Genomic DNA, 24,026 nt, shown 5'->3' on the forward strand with positions numbered 1-24,026 from the left:
CCCCTACCTAGAGATGCTTTAATTATGTATTTTTTTTTTTTATCTTATAATGTCAGTGGACTATGTAGATTTGTATGTCGATTCTTTACTATTTTACAATTTTTATATTTTTTTATTCGATAGAAAACATTAGTAATATTTGGTTTAATTTTATTCTTCCTCCTCCTTCCACTATGAGCTATATCAGGGTGAAGTGCAATATTCCATAGCCCCTTTACACATTTTCACTTGTTTTAAACCAATCCTATGAGATGCTTTCAAACTACAAAGGTATAAGTCCAACAATATGTCCAGTGTGCTAAGAAAGCTTCTACTCATAATCCAATGATTTCACTCAATAACACAAAAAGACGAGAAGATTTAAATAAGAACAATATTGACCAATGTTAGGATAACAAATCTATAAATATCTTCACAACAGTATGATATTGTCCATTTTGGACATAAACCCTCGTAGTTTTGTTTTTAGTTTCACCCAAAAGACTTTGTACCATGGAAGGCCGTTGTTCTTTGATCCCTTATAAACTTATGATTATTCCTTTAGTTAACCGGTTTTGAGACTTTGATTGCATTTTCAACCACTCTAATATATATAAGGCCCATGAGTTTGGAGAGGCCATAAGCTTTTAGACATTTCCGTTACACAACATCTGAAAATAGAAACACGTACAAGAAGTCAAGGCTTAGACTTTCAAAGTGGCAGAATTCAAAAGTAAGTCTAATTTTAACTCCGAAACGGCGTAGAGACAGCTCAATATAATTAACAAAACAGAAGTGGAATATCCAATTACTTGGTTGGTTGAGGGAATAGGATCCAAACGTCAGATGGGTATAGATCAGACTTTAACTTGGTTTTCTGCATTGTTTATATAAACCCACTTGAAACAGTAAAACACACTACTTTTCTTAAAAGCTAGCTGGTTGTGCTACTGCTTAAGCACGCAAGTGACAGTAGGCTTGAGAACATGCTCTTCAAATACGACAAGATGAAGAGCGTGTTGTTACCATAGGTCCAAAGTTTAATATTTGTAACCGCATAGATTGGATTGGTCATTGGAGAACAAATATATACTCATTTTATTTTTTTGTCTTTCAGTGCAGAAGACAAGAATTACAGCACAGCATTACCATTCCAGTAGATGGAATGGATATTCATTGCAACTTGGAAGTTAATAATTGCAATGACCAGAAAATTACTTAGCAGAAAATTGTTGCTGATTCTTCCAACAATTTGAGAGGAAGCCCCTGCACCGAGCATAAGGGGAAAAGGATACCAAAAGAAGGTTAAATTACAAATTTAGACATCCAACTTATAAATTTTTTGAAATTGACAAATCTACTCTACACAAAAGTATATGATTTTATTAGACTTAAAAATTCTATCCAGTAGATCAATTCATTTTAAAAATTAATTAAAAATTTCAAGGATCTATGGTATTGGGCATTAAACACAAAATTAAAAGTTGGAACTTACTAAACAAGTTTGGAAAACAATTAGAAAGTTTTGAAAGCCTAGAAACTAATAGACACCAACCTTAAAGTTTAGGAGCTAAACTTGTAATTTAACTAAAAGCCCGATAACAAATAAAGCATATCTCGGCCTTGGCTTTTCATTTGTTAAATTAATGACATAATCAAATCTAAAAATTTACCCGTGTCCACCCAAAATGGCCACAGGCTACCTCGAGAAAGTAATTGGATGCAACCCTTCGATTCTAGGAAAATGAAAGGAGCCAGTAGAAAAGGGTAAAATCACTCACTGTATAACAAGGTTGCACTTTTATTTTTCCGATTAATGTTGTTATTCAGCGCATGATTGGTCAGTAGAAGATTCCAGATAAGAAATTACAAGATCAGCAGCTTTACATCCGGAGGCTATAGATTTGCCAACAGACAAACCATCCCTGTGGTTACCTACATGGTACGTGATTCATAAGGCTGACAATATACAATTCACAAGGCATCAAAAGTATGCAACATTTACTGTGTGCAACCATGCATCTAAGGGTGCATGTCCAATGATTATCAAACGCGGAGGGTCTAAATAACTGTTGCCACCATTTTTAAAGTCAAAATATAACGCCAATAATGAATAAACATGGAAATACGTGGCAACTTATAGACCTCCTATCATTCACCAATACAGTAGAAGAAATAAGAAAGCAAGCAGTGCGGAAATAAGGAGAAGCACGGTGTAGAAGAGAAATAGTTAGTTAAAAAATGTTACTAATAGTCTTTTACTTTTTGGGAGGAAAGTTAGTTAAGAATTTTGAAGTGTATTACTTTCTGTTTCATTTTTTAAAGAAAGAATAACACAAGTGCCCCTAGTCCAAAAATTGAGATTCTCTCAATTCTCTCATTCTTTCGTGATATTGTAACAAGGATTATTACCTTGAACATAATCAATAATATTCGTAAAATTCTTCAAAATCGGGTTCTCATCATATTGGCATCAGAGAGTGTGAAACCTGGGAAGGAAATCGAGAATTGTGCAAACACGGATCGAGGAGAGATTGGAAGTTTTCGATCAAGAAATGATCGGGACGAAGAGGGAATTAAGTAAAATACCAGTGATTAAGCCAAGTCAAAGTGAAATAACGAAGAACCTAGAGTTGATGAGATTGCAGTCGGAGAAACAGAAACAGGTGTTCATGGAGACGATGGTGAAAGGAGAGGTCAATGGCGAGTGAGAGATTGACAGAATCGGCGATTCGCGATTCTACATCAACGAAGATGAAGGAAAATGAAGGTTCATCAAGCCGCGATACCGTAATTGAAAGACATGGAAAAAGAACAGAGAATGACGATGGAAAAGTTTCGTGGATATCAAGAATTAACTATCTGGGTCACTGGATATCAAAAAAAGGGGTAGAAGCCGATGGCGAGAAGGTGAAATCCATGGTTAATTGGCCTCAGCCCACTAGTGTCTCAGAACTAAGAGGGTTCCTTGGGTTGACGGGATACTACCGGAGGTTCGTCAAAAATTATGGAAACATTGCTGCGCCGCTGACCAAATTACTACAGAAGAATGGGTTCCATTGGGGTGAAGACGCTACAGCAGCCTTTGAATCGTTAAAACAAGCGATGATATCAGTACCGGTTTTGGCCCTTCCAGATTTCTCGTTACCATTCATCATTGAAACCGATGCTTCGGGGACAGGTTTGGGGGCTGTTCTTTCTCAAAACCACAGACCGATAGCCTATTTTAGTCAGAAATTATCTCCTCGAGCCCAAGCAAAATCCATTTATGAAAGGGAGTTAATGGCGGTAGTGATGGCTGTACAGAAATGGCGCCATTACGTGCTAGGCAGAAAATTCACGATTATTTCAGATCGGAAGGCTGTGAGGATTCTCACTTCTTTCTTATATTCTTTTACTAACTCAAGGGCAAAAACAGAGGCAGCACTCTGTGTTTATATATTTATATTGCCAAAAACAGTAGATACAAGATATATGATAGAAATAACTAGGAAATAAAACAAGGAAAACAGTAAAGAACAACCCAACCTATTCTCCTAGGCTAAGGTAGGGTTCCCCAGCCGCCAATCTCTCTTCTTTATCAAAACATTCTTCATAAATCTCTCATACCTAGAATGCTACCCTCCCCTTGCTATTTATAGGACATTTGGCCGAATAGGACACACAAGATGATCCTGTAGGGCCCACTTGCTGCTCCACTAACCCACTATTTCATTTCCATTCTCTCTTTCCTCCTTGCTGTCATGTAACTTTCCTTTCTTACCCCTCCTCTTATACACATTAATAATAGGAGGTCTTACAATACCCCGGGGTTCCAAAATCACCTTGTCCTCAAGGTGGAATGAAGGAAACTATTGATTCATTGAGTAAACTGATTCCCAGGTGGCTTCACTGTCTGGCACTCCTTTCCATTTCACCAGCCATTCATTGGCTCCCAATTCAGGACTCCAACGTATGCCTAAGACTGTCTCCGGCCAAAGTTGTAATTCGAACTCTGCTGTGAGCTGTGGTTGTTGGGTTTGGACGTTGTGTTGGTTGCCTAGTTTCAGTTTGAGCTGTGATATGTGGAAAACATTATGAATTGATGCTTCGGGTGGTAAATCAAGTCGGTATGCCACTTCTCCTATGGTCTCAGTGATGCGATACGGCCCATAATATTTAGGAGCTAGCTTTTCTGCCCTTTTCCTTGCTAAGGAGCGCTGCCGGTAGGGTCTCAACTTCAGATAGACTTCATCTCCTACTTTAAACTTAAGTTCTCTCCTCTTTGAGTCCGCAAACTTCTTCATTCTGTTTTGAGCGATTGTGAGATTTTCCTCGAGCGCACTAATAGCCAAATCTCTTTCTTTCAGCAATGTTTCAACTTCATCATTAGGTGTCTTCTTATCTCCATAGGATATCAGGGGTGGTGGGGGTCTACCATACACAGTCTGAAAAGGAGTTGTGCGTGTTGACGAATGGAATGTGGTGTTGTACCATAACTCTGCCCATGGAATGAACTGATGCCATTTGTTTGGTTGCTCATTACAAAAGCACCTTAAGTAGGTTTCTAAACACTGATTGACCCGTTCTGTTTGGCCATCAGTTTGAGGATGAAAGGCAGTGCTTCGTTTAAGGATGGTATCCATGGCATAAAATAGTTCTTTCCAAAAATTGCTTACAAATATTTTGTCCCTATCTGATATAATTGACTTAAGGATGCCGTGTCTTCGAACTATCTTATCAATGAATTCCATGGCAACTTGCTTTGCTGAAAACGGATGCTTCATGGTGACAAAGTAAGCATATTTACTCAGCCGGTCTACGACCACCATAATCACGTTCATACCTCCTGCTTTAGGCAATCCTTCGATGAAGTCCATAGTCCAATCTTCCAATATGCGGTCGGGTATGGGTAATGGTTGTAGAACCCCTGCCGGTTTGGTTGCTTCACTCTTATTTCTTTGGCAGATTTCACACTGTTCAACATACTTCTTGATGTCTTCTTTCATACCTTTCCAAAACAGCTCACCACTCATTCGCTTGTAAGTCCTCAAAAATCCTGAATGGCCACCCAAAATCGAATCATGGAAGGTGTGTAAAAGGCTGGGTATAATTGAAGATGATTTGGACAGCACCACCCTTCCTTTATACATTAGCGTGCCATTTGTTAAAGAGTATTTTCCCTCCAATGCTGGGTTAGTCTGCAACTGTTGGACTAGGAGTTGAAGTTCTTCATCTTTCTCGACTTCCTTTGTAACTACTTCCATGTCTACAATCCCTGTTGTTGACAGCGCCTTTAATTCTATTGAATGATCCATCCTTGAAAGAGCATCTGCTGCCTTATTTTGGAGTCCCGGTTGGTACAAAATTTCAAAGTCATATCCCAATAACTTGGTTAACCACTTTTGGAACTGTGGTTGTACCTCTCTCTGCTCCAATAAAAACTTTAGAGCTTTTTGGTCTGACATAATGGTGAATCTCCTTCCTAAAAGATAATGCCGCCACTTTTGCACGGATAATACTACAGCCATCAATTCTCTCTCGTATATGGACTTGGCTTGAGCCCTTGTAGACAATTTCTGACTGAAGAATGCTATGGGATGGCTGTTCTGGGATAGTACTGCTCCCAATCCACTACCTGAGGCATCAGTTTCTATCATAAAGGGTAAAGACCAATCGGGTAATGCCAGTACTGGTATGGTAGACATTGCAGATTTCAGACTTTCAAATGCAAGGGTGGCATTCTCATCCCATTTGAAAGCGTTCTTCTGCAGTAGTTTAGTCAGGGGTGCTGCAATCTCACCATAACTTTTGACAAAACGCCTATAGTAGCCCGTCAGCCCCAAAAAACCCCTTAAACCTGTCACATCTTTGGGTTTCAGCCACTGTAGCATACATTTAACTTTATCCTGATCGGCCTCTACTCCATATTTTGAGATAACATGGCCCAAGTAATGTATTTGTGAGTGAGCGAAAACGCATTTCTTGCGATTAGCATACAACTGGTTGTCTCTTAGTGTTGCAAACACCATTCCTAAGTGTTTCTCATGTTCTGTTATGTCCGAACTATAGACTAGTATATCATCAAAGAAAACCAAAACACAACGCCGGAGAAAAGGCTTAAATACCTGATTCATGAGGGATTGAAAAGTGGCAGGTGCGTTGGTTAGACCAAATGGCATCACCACGAATTCGTAATGGCCTTCATGCGTCCTAAACGCAGTCTTCTCGATATCTTCTTCTTTCATTCGGATTTGATGGTAACCTGACTTTAAATCTAATTTGGAAAACACCGTGGCCCCATGTAACTCATCCAAGAGTTCTTCAATAACCGGAATGGGAAACTTATCAGCTATTGTAATCTTATTTAGCTTCCTGTAATCGACGCAAAACCTCCAGCCGCCATCTTTTTTCTTGACTAACAGCACTGGACTTGAGAGAGGGCTGTGACTTGGTCTAATGATTCCGGTTTGCAGCATTTCAATGACTAGCTTTTCTATCTCTTCTTTCTGTTGATGGCCGTACTTATAAGGTCGGACATTGATTGGCTTCTGCCCCGGTAGAGTGAGTATGCGGTGATCGATGATTCTCTTGGGTGGTAGAGTGGTCGGACTGTTAAACACATCGGAGTATTGATGGAGTAAGAACTGAATCATTGGTAATCCCTCTTCATCTCCTGTTTGGCTCGTGTTTTTGCTATCAGCATCCTCATTTTCGATCTCATATCTTTGCCAATCAAGCAAAAAACCTTGATCTTCCGCTTCCCATGTTTTCTCTAAGGTCTTGAGTGAACATTCTGCCCTTATCAAAGCCGGGTCTCCTTTTAAAACCACCTTATTCCCTTCTTTCCAAAAGACCATTGTCAACGATGGCCAATGAATCTTCATGGTGCCTGTTGTATCCAACCATTGCATTCCCAGCACCACGTCTATTGTCCCCAGTCCCACAACCAACAGATCAGTTACTACTCTTAGCCCTTCAAGCTGGATTTCCACTTTGCTACAAATGCCCTCTCCTTTACAACTTGTGCCATTGCCAATAGTAATCCCAAACTGAGTGTTTCTATTGATGGGGATTTTCCTTTCCGTGACCAGCTCATGATGAATGAAATTGTGGGTTGCCCCACTGTCAATCAATACAATAACCTCTTTTCCTTTGACTATTCCTCTCAGCTTCATAGTTCCCTTAGTTGTCAAACTGGTGATGGCCCGGTATTCGATCATAGTTTCTTCCGGCTCTTCCAACTGATTGATCTCTACTGGTCCTGTGTTTGGTGCCTCTGAACCTTCCCCTTCCTCGGTGCTTTCTTCTTCATTCAAGATAAAGAGCATGAGCTCCCTTTTTTCTTTGATTTTGCATCGATGTCCATGAGAGTATTTCTCATTACACCTAAAACAGAGACCCTTGTCTAAACGTGCTCTAAATTCGGCATCAGACAGTCTTTTAACGGGGGGCTCTCCTTTTTGATAACTTCCCTTGAGGGGTATAGTTATTTGCTTCATTTGGAACTCATTTTTCCTCATCATCCCTTTATCGTTGTTCCATTGCACCTTATTACCAACTGATTCGCTTCTTTTTGGTTCGATCATACCCACCTCTGCTTGTGCCAATTTGAGTGCTAAGTTACGGTCATTCACCAACTGGGCTGCCATCATACAATCTTCTAGTGTTTGAGGGTGTCGACTCATCACTTCAGCTTGAAGCGCAGGTTCTAAGCCAGTTAAGAAGGCACACGGAGCACGCTTTCAGCCATGTGTGGGAGAGGTGCCGAGTAATTCACGAACTTCTTAACATAATCACTGTAGGAGCCTTCTTGTTGAATGCGTATTAGCCTAGCCCCCAAGCTTTTCTGTCCAGTATCCCTGAAGAATTCAAACATTCTGGTCTTCAGATCTTCCCACGATTCCACCTTTCTCCTATTGTGGCTCCACCTGTACCAGTCCACTTCATCTTGTCCAAAGCTCACCACTGCCACCTTGACCTTTTCTGCTTCTGGTAAGTTGTTGATCTCAAAAAAGTGCTCTGCCCGGTAAACCCAGGATTCTGGATTTTCTCCCAGAAACATGGGCATTTCCAGCTTCTTATATTTGCTTCGATCGATCTGGTGGATATGTATTTCTCCAGTTACATCTGTCTCTTCCATTTTTCCTTTCATTTTCATAACGGACCCGTCGGATGTGCCCGATTCTTCCTTTTTCTTATAAGACTGGTCCCTCAACTCATCGGCCAATCTGTCCATACTTTTCTTCATCTCCAGCATCATTTCCTTGAGGCTCAACACCTCTTTTTCCGTTCCCTCCAGCCTTTCTTCCATTTGTCGTTGTGCCATCAGTCTTGTAATCACTCCCAGTTTGACAAGGCTCTGATACCAATTGTGAGGATTCTCACTTCTTTCTTATATTCTTTTACTAACTCAAGGGCAAAAACAGAGGCAGCACTCTGTGTTTATATATTTATATTGCCAAAAACAGTAGATACAAGATATATGATAGAAATAACTAGGAAATAAAACAAGGAAAACAGTAAAGAACCAACCAACCTATTCTCCTAGGCTAAGGTAGGGTTCCCCAGCCGCCAATCTCTCTTCTTTATCAAAACATTCTTCATAAATCTCTCATACCTAGAATGCTACCCTCCCCTTGCTATTTATAGGACATTTGGCCGAATAGGACACACAAGATGATCCTGTAGGGCCCACTTGCTGCTCCACTAACCCACTATTTCATTTCCATTCTCTCTTTCCTCCTTGCTGTCATGTAACTTTCCTTTCTTACCCCTCCTCTTATACACATTAATAATAGGAGGTCTTACAAAGGCATTGAAATTTTTATTGGAGCAGAGGGAGGTGCAACCACAATTCCAAAAATGGTTAACAAAATTGTTGGGATATGATTTTGAAATTCTGTATCAACCCGGTTTACAAAATAAAGCGGCTGATGCCCTATCACGAGTGAAGCTACCGGCCGAATTCCACTCTTTAATGGCTCACGGGCTGTTAGACATTGACATAGTAACAACGGAAGTGGAAAAAGATGAGGAGTTGCAAGGTATCATTGAAATCTTGAAGGAAGACCCGGAAGGCAAAGCCAACTACAAGTGGAAAGCGGAAAATTTATTTTACAAAGGAAGGTTAGTTTTATCCAGAAAATCCACCCTTATTCCATCACTACTGCACACCTTCCATGACTCGGTATTAGGAGGTCATTCGGGGTTTCTCCGAACATACAAGAGGATGAATGGAGAGATACACTTGATGGGCATGAAAAACGACGTTAAGAAGTACGTAGAGCAATGTGAAATTTGTCAAAGGTGAACTTTGAACCCACCGGTATTGTAAGACCTCCTATCATAAATACGTATAAACGTAGAGGAAGGAAATCCAATATCCATATAGACAGCCCGGCCCAAGACAAGAATGAATAACGAATAGGCTGAGAGAAGGGGTGGGACCCACTAACAAAAAAAGAGGGGAATATTTAAGGGATGTTTAGGGATTGCTGAGGGCAGGTTTTGATTTTGAGAAAAGACTGCTGTGGAGGCTGAAGGGAGACACCAGCATCTCTAATTGCTGGAATTCTGCTACTGTTTATTTTGTTGTTATTTTCTTTCCGTTAGCTAGCTCTTTGTTTGAGTTGTTTAAGCTTTCTTGTGAACTCATTCTCCCTTTATATAAATAAAGAATCCACAGAGTGCTGCCTCTGTTTCTTGTAGTTTGTTGGGTTTTTCTGAGTGCAGGTGAAGGTTCCTAACATGTTTCTCTGATGATAATCTCATCAACTCAATACTCTTTGTTAATTCGCTCAAATTCGCTTCGATTGCAGGTATTTTGCTCAATTCCTTTTTTATTCCACGCATTTTTTGATCGAAAACCTCCCATCGTTCTTCTATACGTGTCTGCACCATCTTTGATTTCTTCCCAATCAATCACACGCTCTGATACCAATATGATGGGAACCAGAGTTTGAAGAATTTTCTGAATATTATTGATAGTAAACAAGATAGGAATCCTTGTTACAATATCAAGAGAGTATGGGATGAATTGTTCTCTCAATTCATGAACTAGAGCACCAACGGTTATCCTTTCTCTCAAGGATGAAACTGTGAACTATTACAAATTGAAAACATTAACCGACTTTCCCTCTCAAAATAAAAGACTATTTATAATGCGCCTAACTAACTTTCTTCATCCACTCCCTGCTTTCCTTCTTTTCCACACGTGTCAATTTTCTTTCTCCTTCGGCTATATTGGTGAATGATAGGGGATCTATCAGATTATAACAATCTCAAAGTCTAATTCTAATTCAGTACACTTAAAAGATATCCATCTACAGATTCAATACTAGTTACCTGCATAAAAGAAACCAGGAAGATTTTTTTCCATTGTTTCAATCGCCTTCACAACTGAATCATAGTTAGTTAAAAAATGTTACTAATAGTCTTTCTTTTTGGGAGGAAAGTTAGTTAAGAATTTTGAAGTGTTACTTTCTGTTTCATTTTTTAAAGAAAGAATAACACAAGTGCCCCTAGTCCAAAAATTGAGATTCTCTCATTCTTTCGTGATATTGTAACAAGGATTATTACCTTGAACATAATCAATAATATTCGTAAAATTCTTCAAAATCGGGTTCTCATCATATTGGCATCAGAGAGTGTGAAACCTGGGAAGGAAATCGAGAATTGTGCAAACACGGATCGAGGAGAGATTGGAAGTTTTCGATCAAGAAATGATCGGGACGAAGAGGGAATTGAGTAAAATACCAGTGATTAAGCCAAGTCAAAGTGAAATAACGAAGAACCTAGAGTTGATGAGATTGCAGTCGGAGAAACAGAAACAGATGTTCATGGAGACGATGGTGAAAGGAGAGGTCAATGGCGAGTGAGAGATTGACAGAATCGGCGATTCGCGATTCTACATCAACGAAGATGAAGGAAAATGAAGGTTCATCAAGCCGCGATACCGTAATTGAAAGACATGGAAAAGGAACAGAGAATGACGATGGAAAAGTTTCGTTCAACGAAGGTGGAGATGCCGATTTTCAATGGAGAAGATCCCGATTCTTGGTTGTTTCGCGCCAACTGGTACTTTCAAATCCATAAACTTACTGATACTGAAAAAATTATCGTAGCCACAATAAGTTTTGAAGGACCGGCATTGAATTGGTATAGGTCTCAAGAAGAGCGAGAGAAATTTATAGATTGGGCGAATTTGAAGGAATGGTTGTTAGTCCGATTCCGATTGATTAGGAAGGGATCGATATGTGGCCAATTTCTGTGGATTAGACGAGTCGACAATTGAAAAGTATCGAAACTTGTTCGGCAAGTTAGTGGCTCCATTACCCGATCTACAAGAGAAGGTGATCGAAGAAACATTTATGAATGGTCTCTTACTGTGGATCAAAGCAGAGGTTGAGTTTTGCGAACCAAAAGGATTATCACAGATGATGCGAATAGCTCAAATGGTAGAGAATAGAGAAATCATTCGGGGAGAAGTATATCTTAAAGGGTACTTTGGAGGGAAATACCCATACTATCCTTCTGTAAACACTATATCTAATATAGTTACTACGGCAAATGAAAACAAAAATAATACTACTTTTCCAATGAGGACTATAACATTGAGAGGAGTAGCTACAGAAGAAAACCACAATCGAAAAGATTTTCTGACTAAGAGACTGTCTAATGCTGAATTTTAAGCAAGAAAGGAGAAAGGGTCATGCTTCTAATGTAATGAGAAATATTTTCTTGATCACAAATGCAAAGCCAAGGAACAAAGGTAGCTTTGGATGTTTGTAGTTAAAGCTGAGGATGAAGAGTTTGAAAATATAGAGAAGGAAACAGAGAGGAAGGAATTAAATTCAGTGGAAATTACCAAGGAAAGCAGGGCTATGGTAGAGCTCTCCATCAATTCTGTGGTAGGATTATCCAATCCGAACACTATGAAGGTACAAGGGAAGCTTCAAGACAAAGAAGTGGTTGTGCTAGTTGATTGCGGTGTCACACATAACTTTATATCAGAGAAACTGGTTAAGGAACTACAATTAACCATGAGAGATACTTCAAACTATAGAGTTATTCTCGACTCGGGCACAGCGATTAAGGGAAAAGGAGTGTGTGAATCAGTGGGAGTATTATTCAACGAATGGGAGGTGATTGAAGATTTTTTTGCCATTGGAGTTGGGTGGAGTGGATGCCATATTAGGAATTCAGTGGCTATATTCCTTGGTTATCACAGAGGTAGATTGGAGAAATTTAATGATTTCTTTTATGCATCAAAATAAGAAGATAGTTATTAATGGGGGCCCAAGCTTAACAAAGGCCGGTGAGTTTGAAAAATATTATGAAAACATGGGAGGATTCAGATCAAAGCTTCTTAGTAGAATGTAGAGTGTTGGAAGGAAGTGAATGGTTAACAGGGAAGGAGGAAATTGAAGAAGTCCTAACATTGGAAGAAAGAGGAGGAAATTGAAGAAGTCCTAACATTGGAAGAAACAATGGCTGTGGTTTTAAAGAGTTTTGGAGATGCTTTTTAGTGGCCTGAAAAACTACCTCCTCGAAGAAGTATTGTGCATCATATTCACCTTAACAAGGGTAATGATCCGGTGAATGTTCAACCATACCGATATGCATACCAACAGAAAGCTGAAATGGAAAAACCAATAGAGTAGATGTTATCTTCTGGAGTGATCCGACCAAGCACCAATCCCTATTCTAGTCTAGTACTATTGGTGAAGAAGAAGGATGGGAGCTGGAGGTTTGCATTGATTATCGAGCCTTGAATAACGTGACTATACTAGATAAATTTCCTATACCAATGATAGAGGAATTGTTTGATGAATTGAACGGTGCAGCATTATTTGCCAAGATTGATCTGAAAGCAGGCTACCATCATATTAGAATGTGTGCTAAGGATATTAAGAAAACAGTTTTTCATACTCACGAAGGGCATTATGAATTTATGGTGATGCCATTTGGGTTTGACGAACGCAACTTCCACTTTTCAATCATTAATGAACGCTATATTTCGACTATATCTAAGGAAGTTTGTATTAGTGTTCTTCGATGACATTCTGATCTACAGCCGTGATTTGGAAACACATATGCAGCAGTTGAAACAGTCTTAGAAGTGTTGAGAAATAATGAGTTGTATGCCAATAAGAAGAAATGTAGTTTCGCACGAACTAGGGTAGAATACCTTGGGCACATTATTTTTGGTCAAGGAGTGGAGGTAGATCCAGAGAAGATCAGAGTAATTAAAGAATGGCCCGTCCCTACAAACATTAGAGAAGTCGAGATTTCTTGGGTTTGACTAGCTACTACAGAAAGTTTGTGCAACACTATGGTTCTATAACAGCACCATTAACTCAATTGTTAAAGATGGGGGGATTTAAATGGTCGAGTGAAGCTAAAGAGGCTTTGATAAATTGCAGCAAGCAAAGATGACTTTACCTGTATTAGCTTTGCCAGATTTTAGCATGCCTTGTGAGATAGAAATCAATGCATCAGGATTTAGGATAGAGGTAGTCTTGATATAGGCTAAGGCGTCCAATTGCATACTATAGTCATACATTGGCTATAAGAGACCGAGCTAAACCGGTTTATGAGAGAGAATTAATGGCAGTAGTGCTCACAATGCAAAGATGGAGGCCATATTTACTTGGAAGAAAATTCATAGTGAAGAGTGATCGGCGATCCTTGAAATTTTTGTTAGAGCAAAGGGTCATACAGCCACAATATCAGAAATGGATAGCAAATTGCTTGGCTATTACTTTGAAGTCATATATAAGCTCGGACTAGAAAACAAGGTCGTTGATGCCTTATCTAAAATGCCTCCAACGGTCCATCTCTACAATTTGACAGCCCCAACTCTCATTGACTTGGCAGTTATTAAAGAAGAAGTAGAGAAAGATGAGAGTTTAAAGAAGAAAATGTTTGAATTAGAGGAGATCGAAGGGAAAGCAAAGGGAAAATACTCTATACAGCAGGGAATATTAAAGTATAAAGATCAGTTAGTGATTTCTAAATCCTCTACCTTGATTCCTACAATCCTACATTTTTACCATGATTCTATATTTAGTAGACATTCGGGGTTTTTGAGAACATATAAACGTCTAACTGGAGAACTTTTTTGGGAGGGAAAGATGCAAGACGTTAAAAAATATTGTGAGGAATGCTTGGTTTGTCAGAAAAATAAATCACTAGCATTATCCCCCGTAGGGTTGTTACTTCCTTTGGAAATCCCTAATCGTGTGTGGGATGACATATCCATGGATTTTATTGAGGGGTTGCCAAAATATTATCATAGTACTGCATATCATATGTGGGATGACATATCCATGGATTTTACTTCCCCTGGGATGGCACGAAACTAAACCATAGTACTACATATCATCCACAGTCGGATGGTCAAATTGGAGTGGTAAATCGAGGATTAGAGAACTATTCACGGTGCTTTTGTGGAGAACGACCAAAAGAATGGATTCGGTGGTTGCATTGGGCAGAATTTTGGTATAATACTACATACCAAAGGTCCCTCGGAGTAAAACCATTTTGATATACTAAGGTGATAGAGATACCCCAAATTCAACGCTTGATGAGTAGTTGAAGGAGAGAGATGTGGTTTTAAGGGTGTTGAAAGAGCACTTGAGAGTTCCACGGGATAAAAAGAAGAAACATGCATATATGAGGAGAGAAGTGGAGTACGAAGTAGGAGACATTCTTTTTGAAAATTAGACCATACCGGCTAGTTTCATAGAGAAGGAAGAGAAATGAGAAATTGTCTCCTAAATTCTTGGGTCCCTATAAGATTATTGAAAGATTAGGGCTAGCAGTGCAGCCATACACCCGGTGTTTCATGTGTCACAATTGAAGAAAATGTTTGGCCAGCATACTGAAAATCAGCATGACATACCTTATATAACAAAAAATCATGAGTGGAAAGCAATTCCTAATGAAGTGTATGGGTACTTAAAAAACAAAGCTGGAGGATGGGATGTTTTGATAAGTTGAAGGGTTGCCAGAAGCTACATGAGAGTGCTATGAAGAGATTTAGCAACGATTTCCAGAGTTTCAGCTTGAGGACAAGCTGAGTTTGGAGAGGGAGAGTAATGATAGACCTCCTATCATTCACCAATATAGTAGAAGAAATAAGAACGCAAGCACGTGCGGAAATAAGGAGAAGCACGGGGTAGAAGAGAAATAGTTAAAAAATGTTATAAATAGTCCTTTACTTTTTGGGGGGAAGTTGGTTAAGAATTTTGAAGTATATTACTTTCTGTTTCATTCTTGAAAGAAAGAATAACAGAAGTGCCCTAGTCCAAGAATTGAGATTCTCTCAATTCTCTCATTTTATCGTGATATTGTAACAAGGATTATTACCTTGAACATAATCAATAATTTTTGTAAAATTCTTCAAAATATGGTTCCCATCACAACTGCCAAAAATGAAATCGTACTTATTATTTAAGATAGAAAAATTGAAAGTAACAAACAGTATGACACATCAGATTAAATCATAGGATTTTAACATTTTGCTTAGGCTCCAAATAGGTAGGAAGCTAGTCGAAAAGTAAAATAAAACAAAAACAAAAACCAAAAAGTTCAAAGTTTAATATGATTTAAGAAAGAAAGCTCGATGATTGTATAAACCTTGAACTTACCAGCTTTTAATTAGAGAAATTTAGCTTAAAATTTTGAAACTAGTAATTATTTAAAATAGTATCAAAAAAGAGATTCTCGATTTGAATCTTCATATGCTTCTCCTCTTGAAAGGAAAAAAAAAAAAAAAAAAAGAATCTTCATATTACTATGTCTCATGTTAGTCATTGTTAATCAAAATAATCATTTTCTACGCAAGGACAACTAATCATCAAATCCAAATAAAAGAAGATGCACAAAAAATAAATTTTGGTCCAACTTAAAAGTTTTACGAATTATGATGGGAACCAGAGTTTGAATAATTTTCTGAATATTATTGATAGTAAACAAGATCGGAATCCTTGTTACAAAATCAAGAAAGTATGGGATGAATCGAGAGAATCTCAATTCTATGAACTAGGGTACCAACTGTTTTCCTTTCTTTCAAGGATGAAACAGTGAACTATTACAAACTAAAAACATTAACTGACTTTTCCTCTCAAAATAAAAGACTAATTATAATGCCCTTAACTAACTTTCTTCATCCACTCGTGCTTTCCTTCTTTTCTGTACGTGTCAATTTTCTTTCTCCTTCGGCTTTATTGGTGAATGATAGGGGGTCTATATTACATTCCTTCTCCAAATTTAGCTTGTCCTCAAGATGAAGCTCTGTAAATCATTGTTGAATATCTTCATAGCATTTCCATGTAGCTTCATGTCTTGGTAGCCCCTTCCAACTTACCAAAACATCCCATCAACCAACTTTGTTTTTCGGGTGCCCATACACTTCATCAGGCACGCCCTCCACTCATGATTCTCTGCTACATATGGAATTTCCTGCTGATTCTCAGTATGCTGGCCAAGCATTTCTTCAATTGTGACACATGAAACACTTGATGTATAGCTACACTGCTAGGCAATTCTAGCTTATATGCTACCGATCCTATTCTTTCAACAATCTTATAAGGACCAAAAAATTTAAGAGAAAGCTTCTCATTTCTCTTCCTTCTCAATGAAACCTACCGTTGATCTTCAAAAAAACCATGTCTTCCACTTGATACTCAACTTCTCTCCTCAAGTTTGCATATTTTTTCATTTTATCCTGTGCAACCCTTGAATGCTCTTTTAAGGCTCCCAAAAATACATCTCTCCTTCAACTGCTCATCAAGCGTTGAATTTGGAGTATCTCGATCTCCATAATATATCAAAGGGTAACTTCCTAATCCTTGGTTTACTATCACAACTTGCTCATCGATTGTGGATGAATGCAGCGTTGCGGTTTAACCTTGTGCCAGCCAATTTGAAAAGTTCTTTCGAAAAATTACTCAAGAACACATTGTCTCTATCGAACACTATCGATTAAGGATAGCCATCAAGCCTCACTACTTCTTTAACAAACAAATCAGTCACTGTCTTTGCATTGTAGGGGTGCTTTAAGGCTAAGAAATGGCCATATTTGCTAAACCGATCCACCACCACTAAAATCACCTCGAAACCATTGGATTTTGGTAGCCTCTTAATAAAATCCATGGAAATGTCATCCCATACACGATTAGGAATTTCCAAAGGAAACAACAACCCTGCAAGAGATAATGCTAATGATTTATTCTTCTAACACGCTAAGCATTCTTCACAGTACTTCTTTACAACTTGCTTCATTCCCTCCCAAAAGATCTCCCCAGTTAGACGTTTATGTGTCCTCAAGAATCCAAATGCCCTCAAAATACAGAATCATGATATGTATGCAACATTGTGGGAATCAATGTGAATGATTTAGAAATCACTAACCAATCCTTATACTTCAACATCCCCTGCTGTATAGAATATTTCCCTTATGTCTCTCCTTCAACTTTTTCTAATTCAGATATTATCTTCTTCAATTGCTCATCCTTCTCCACCTCTTCTTTAATTATTGTCAAATCAATTAAGGTTGGAGCTGTCAAGTTATAAAGATGACCTGTTGGAGGCATTCTGGATAAGTAGCCTTGTTCTCCAAACCAGGTTTATACACCACTTCAAAGGAATAGCCAAGCAACTTTGCTATCCATTTCTGATATTGTGGCTGAATGACCTCTCTTCTAGCAAGAACTTCAAGGATCGTTGATCAGTCTTCACTATGAATTTTCTTCCAAGCAAGTATGGTCTCCACTTTTGCACTGTTCTACTGCTGCCATTAGTTCTCTTTCGTAGACTGGTTTAGCCATGTCCCTTATAGCCAATGTATGACTGTAATATTCAATTAGACGCTTAGCTTGTATTAAGATTGCCCCTATTCCAAACCTAGACACGTCAGTTTCTATCTCAAAGGGCATGCTAAAATCTGACAAGGCCAATACAAGGAGACTCATCATGGCTTGTTGTAAAAGCTTCTTGAGCTTCTATTGACTACTGGGTCAATGAAGCTACTATGGATCCATAATGTTGCACGAATTTTCCATAATAACCAATTAAGCCCAAAAACCCCCGAACTTCTCTAACATTTGTAGGGACAGGCCACTCTTTGATTGCTCGAATCTTCTCTAGGTCTACCTCCACTCCATGACCAGAAATGACGCGCCCGAGATATTCTACCCTGGTTCTTGCGAAGCTACACTTCTTGTTGGCATACAACTCATTTTCCTCAAAATTTCCAAAACTAGTTTCAAATGCTACATATGTCCTTCCAAATCTCGACTGTATACTAGGATGTCATCAAAAAACACTAGCACAAACTTTCTTAGATACAATCGAAATATAGTGTTCATCAGTGATTGAAAGGTAGAAGTTGTGTTTGTCAACCCAGATGGCATCACCAAGAATTCATAATGCCCCTCGTACGAAAAGTTGTGTTCTCAATGTCGCCAACACACATCCTGATTTAATGGTAGTGTGCCTTCAGGTCAATCTTTGTAAACAAGGTTGCACCATTTAGCTCATCGAAAAGTTCCTCTATCACGGGTATAGGAAATTTATTTGGTATAGTAACGTTGTTTAAAGCCCGATAATCAACGCAAAACCTCCAGCTTCCATCTTTCTTTTTCACTAACAATACTGGGCTTGAATAAGGACTGGTGTTGGGACGAATTACTCTGGAAGATTAACATTTCCTCCACTAATTTTTCCATTTCAGCTTTTTGTTGATATACATATCGATATGGTCGGACATTTACAAGATTTGTACCCATTTTAAGGTGAATGTGATGCTCAATATTTCTTCGTGGAGGTAATTATTCAGGCCATTCAAAAATATCTACAAAACTCTTCAAAACCACTACCACGGATTCTTCCACAGTTAAGACTTCTTCAATACCTTCTTCGGATAACAATTCCCTCCCTTCCAAGGCTCTAGACTCTACTAAGAAGCCTTGATTTGATTCTTCCTACGTCTTCATGATGTTTTCCGGACTCACTCTTGCTTTTGTCAAACTCAGGTCTCCTTTAATAATGATCTTGTCCTGATGCATAAAAGTCATCGTCAAATTCTTCCAATCTACCTCTGAGATGCCTAAGGAATATAACCACCGCATTCCTAATATGGCATCCACTCCTCCCAATTCTAATGGTAGAAAGTCTTCTATCACCTCCCATTCACCAAAAGTGATATCTACACTGATTCACACACTCCCTTCCCTTTAATAATTGCGTCAAGCCTAATATCACTCCATAGTTTAAGGTATCTCTCATGGGCAATTGCAATTCACTAACCAACTTATCTGATATGAAGTTGTACGTGGCACCACAGTCAATTAACACAACCACTTCTCGATCTTGAATCATCCCTTTCACCTTCATAATACCCAGGTTGGATAGTCCTACCACGGAATTTATGGAAAGCTCCACCATGGTCTTGCTTTCCTTTGTGATTTCTACTTAATTCAGTTCTCTCTTCTCAGTTTATTCTTCTTCTATGATTTCAAGTTCTTCATTCTCGCCATTAACTACGAACATTCGAAGTTCCCTTTGTTCCTTAGCCTTGCATCTGTGGTCATGAGAATATTTCTCATTACATCGGAAACACAACCCTTTCTCTTTTTTTTGCTTGAAATTCGGCATCAGATAGCCTCTTAGTTAGACCTTCCTTTCGGTTTTCTCCGGTGGTCACTCCCTTTAATGTGATCGTCCTCATCGGAAAAAGTATTACTCTTGTTATCACTCACATTTGTGATCATATTAGGTTTAGCACTTATGGAAGGGTAGTATGGGTATTTCTCTTCGGCGTATCATTAGTGCTAATCCTTTTGGTTCGTAGAATTCAACCTCTGCTTTAATCCATGGCAATAACCCGTTCATAAACGTTTCGTCAATCACCTTTTCTTGTAAATTGGGTATCGAAGCCATAACCCGTTCATAAACGTTTCTTCAATCACCTTTTCTTGTAAATTGGGTAACGGAGACACCAGCTTGTCAAATAAGTTTTGATATTCTACAATCTTATTGTTGCTACGTTTCTTCTTGAGATCAATACCAATTAAATGTCGATCCTTCAAAACTTATTGTTGCTACAATCATTTTTTCGGAATCAGTAAGTTTATGGATTTGAAAATACATGTCCGCGCGAAACAACCAGAAATCGAGATCTCCTTCGTTAAAAATCGACATCTCCACCTTCTTGAATTTTCGTTCATTACTTCCGTCGTCACAATCTGTTTTCTTTTCGCGCTTTTCGATTCTTTCGATTCCGGTATCTCTGCTCGATGAACCTTCACCTTCTTTCATCTTCATGGATAGAGAATCGCATATCATCGATTTCGTTAATTGTTTGCTCGTCACCGATCTTTCTTTCACCATTGTCTCCATGAATCTCAGAAGAATCTGCTGCTGTTTCTCCGATGGTAATCTCATCAACTCAATACTCTTTGTTAATTCGCTCAAATTCGCTTCGATTGCAGGTATTTTGCTCAATTCCTTTTTTATTCCAAGCATTTCTTGATCGAAAACCTCCCATCGTTCTTCTATACGTGTCTGCACCATCTTTGATTTCTTCCCAATGATTCACACGCTCTGATACCAATATGATGGGAACCAGAGTTTGAAGAATTTTCTGAATATTATTGATAGTAAACAAGATAGGAATCCTTGTTACAATATCAAGAGAGTATGGGATGAATTGTTCTCTCAATTCATGAACTAGAGCACCAACGGTTATCCTTTCTCTCAAGGATGAAACTGTGAACTATTACAAATTGAAAACATTAACCGACTTTCCCTCTCAAAATAAAAGACTATTTATAATGCCCCTAACTAACTTTCTTCATCCACTCCCTGCTTTCCTTCTTTTCCACACGTGTCAATTTTCTTTCTCCTTCGGCTATATTGGTGAATGATAGGGGATCTATAAGATTATAACAATCTCAAAGTCTAATTCTAATTCAGTACACTTAAAAGATATCCATCTACAGATTCAATACTAGTTACCTGCATAAAAGAAACCAGGAAGATTTTTTTCCATTGTTTCAATCGCCTTCACAACTGAATCATAGTTACGCCCATATAAGGGAAATGCTTTGCTCCAATAGAAATGGCTGTCATTACACACATAATGAACCAGAAGAAAGTGTGAGCACACAGGAAAGTTCTTGACATATTTATTTCTAATCAAAACCATTAGAAGTGATAAGATGAAAATTGATTGATAAATGAAAATTCATGTACTTGACAAAAGTGGGCTCTCCTTCAACTCCCAACAGCTGTCTCAGATCCGTTGTAACAATTTGCTTTAACTCGTCTCTAGAAAGCAAGTGAAGGAAAGGTTAGTTGCAATTTGCGAGAATAAAACAGTAATAATAAGAAAACAAAAAAAATCAATTTGTTGAATTAAATCATGGCAGGAAGAAATTTTTTGTTTGTATGTTTGTTTGTTTGCATAATAATGAAAATCAAAAAGAGCTCTCCTAACGTTGATGACTTTGCAAGCTCCCTGTTTCGACTCCCTCCAATAAAAGTAGTATACAGATATTCATCGTTTGATGCACGATTTGGAAACATCATGGAGGAAAAGAGCGTGCCTGTAGAGCAGAATTATTCATTTGTTTGGAGGAACAACGTAAGTTTTCAGTAATCCAAAAGAACGAATAAATGTTACCAAGGGTTCTTAAACCATTTTGTTGTTCTAAGGAAGGTACAAGAACTCCAAATCCTTCCAGTGGTCGCTTAACACTCTCCTTTCTGAAGGTAGTTATCATGACGGATAACGGCATGTAAGCCACCTGTAATAAAAATAGTGAAGTCTACTTCAGGTACTCTTGAACAACGAATGTCAACTATACAATTTTCATCACCAATTTTTATGATTTTCCAACATCTGTGCAAGAACTAAGACAGACAAAATCTAAGTTTCTTTGCGGTTTTAGTAGACCCCAATACTTTATGTGTACCAAAAGAAAGAAAGAAAAAAGTCATGAGGGGAGTTCAGGTGTTTAAACTATGGGATAACAGATGGGGAGTTGAGTTAGAAAGTACGCAAGGATGATGTCACAAACATCCATCTAGCTATTGAAGTGAAACACTGAGAATAGAACTTGGGCAAGAATTTATGCGTGCATCGGTTTAAGGTGTTACAACAAGCAACAATCCAAACTATTGAATCAGAGTATATACACAAGTACAGAGGTGGTTGAAAAATTCTTCATATTTACTGAAGATTATACCTAGATACAACAGAGAAGCAAGTCAATGATGTTGGACAAGAGCTTCGCCAATTAAACTAAAATAAAAGAAAAATTCAGACTGTAGTGACTTCTTGGCGGACCATATTTTTTACTTGTATAAATACTTGGAAACAACCATACCATCTAGCCCAAAGAAAAATTAAGTTCTCCGAGAGAGAACAATAACATATTGCTCTTCTTTTCATAATAAGTGCTTGTTACCTCGGGAAGAAAATTTAGGGGAAAGGGAATTCCTCCTTTCATAAACTTCATTTCTCTGACACTGCAAACAGGAGCCTGGAATAAGACAAGCTCCAGGTCAGCTACATTATCGCGTTGTTAACTAAAAGAGTCATTAGATGCCTCAACTTATTTTTAATCAGCAGAAAAAATATAAACTTAAAATAAGACGCTTTAGAAAATAACAATCAATTGATAATAATATTTAAATATTTGTCTATACTCAAGATAGAGTAGGTATCTAAAACAAAAATAAATGTAATTAATATTTAAAACTGTCCCTAGGGATGGTTCCAGTCAAGAGAATCTAAAATTTAGGTTTTCTTTTAACCAGTGGTACCCAGTTCTAAACTTATAATGCCCCAATATAGTGATATCATGAACTTCGCTCATTTCCCTTTAATGAAGGAAAACTTACCACAGTACCTTCAGTAAAGATCTTATAACATAAAAAGAATTGTGCACATCAAACACATTAGTAAGCTAAGATATGCATAAAAAGGAAACAAAATTCTTCAATGGGGCTAACCGTCATGATAACAGCATCAGCAATTAAATCCTTTGAATTCTTGTCCTTAGAATAAATGAGTGACCAATTTTGTGATGCGTATTTCCCAGCATTGTAAGATAGTGACAAAACTTCAGATCTTAACTTAAGTGCGTCCTCACCAAGCTCTTTGCTTAGTGTATCAGTGAGTGTCTGCCACAAGATAGGATTAGTGTATCAGTGAGTGTCTGCCACAGGATAGATTAATCCAAACGTTTAGTTTCAGCTGAGGACACAACAGTTATCCATGTAAAACAAGGGTTATTGACATTTATCAAGAGACAAGTTAATAGAAAATGAACTCAACCACAGTGAAACTAAATGAACCAATCCTATAAAAGAGGGAGTTAAAAGAAAATGCCATAGAAGGTACCTGCATTCCATTCTGAAAGGAAAAGGAACCACGGCGAGGTTTCCTTTTTTCTGTAGTACCATTTCTCACTCCACCACTCTCCTTTTTGGTAGAGAATTTTGAGAGGACTAATCCGGCTAAAATAGAACCAAACCTGAGGAAAGAGGAAGCTTACCAACAAAAAAATCGACACATATTGTATAAAAGGCATTACAATGTCATAGCAAGACTGCTTCTAATTATAGACAGATCAATTTATAAAGAGCCAATTCTAGAATACTTGTAAAAAATTTAGCCCAAGGATGTACATCGTATGCAGCTAGAAAGGCTAAAGCAATTCCAATTTGATTTTTCATTTGCTAGATAATGATACTGCATGGTGCAGTGCAACAAAACTTTTAGACCCAGATTACAGAACGTGTAGAGCCATCCATCAACACACTGATTACAATAGTCGTAGAATTGTTAAATTTCATCAATTTGGAAATAAAGTTACCAAAAGATATTTTCCTGATACTCTTCCTAAGTGCATGATTTGCACCAGAATGACTTGATTGAAGTTCAATTAGAGCAGTAACAATTTAATGGGTTATAAATAAAGAAATACGTAACTTATTATTTAGGTTTCTGAAATCATAATAATAATAATAAAGTAATTCAAAGTGAAGAT

At 38.1% G+C, this 24,026-nt stretch overlaps 1 protein-coding gene across 8 annotated transcripts in view; it reads right to left on the reverse strand.

Annotated features, from left to right (window-relative positions):
• Positions 1–359: 359 nt before the first annotated feature.
• LOC103485496 (protoporphyrinogen oxidase 2) overlaps positions 360–24,026 on the reverse strand; it is a 28,106-nt gene continuing 4,439 nt past the window's right edge. For 5 of the 8 annotated variants that reach the window (XM_017043977.2, XM_008443137.3, XM_008443138.3 and 2 more), the window contains 9 exons: positions 23,378–23,510; positions 22,987–23,157; positions 22,440–22,514; positions 21,653–21,776; positions 21,467–21,575; positions 21,223–21,297; positions 20,986–21,092; positions 1,761–1,914; positions 761–1,245 (listed from right to left, as the gene is read on the reverse strand). In XM_017043977.2, coding sequence (XP_016899466.2) covers positions 1,802–1,914; positions 20,986–21,092; positions 21,223–21,297; positions 21,467–21,575; positions 21,653–21,776; positions 22,440–22,514; positions 22,987–23,157; positions 23,378–23,510 — 907 coding nt within the window. In that variant the 3' untranslated portion in view covers positions 761–1,245; positions 1,761–1,801. Of the gene's footprint in view, positions 651–760; positions 1,246–1,760; positions 1,915–20,985; positions 21,093–21,222; positions 21,298–21,466; positions 21,576–21,652; positions 21,777–22,439; positions 22,515–22,986; positions 23,158–23,377; positions 23,511–24,026 lie in introns of those variants that run through there. The other 3 variants (XM_017043976.2, XM_051082667.1, XM_051082666.1) reach the window with 1 other exon arrangement.

Source organism: Cucumis melo, chromosome 3 (assembly GCF_025177605.1).
Source record: "Cucumis melo cultivar AY chromosome 3, USDA_Cmelo_AY_1.0, whole genome shotgun sequence".
NCBI lineage: Eukaryota > Viridiplantae > Streptophyta > Magnoliopsida > Cucurbitales > Cucurbitaceae > Cucumis > Cucumis melo.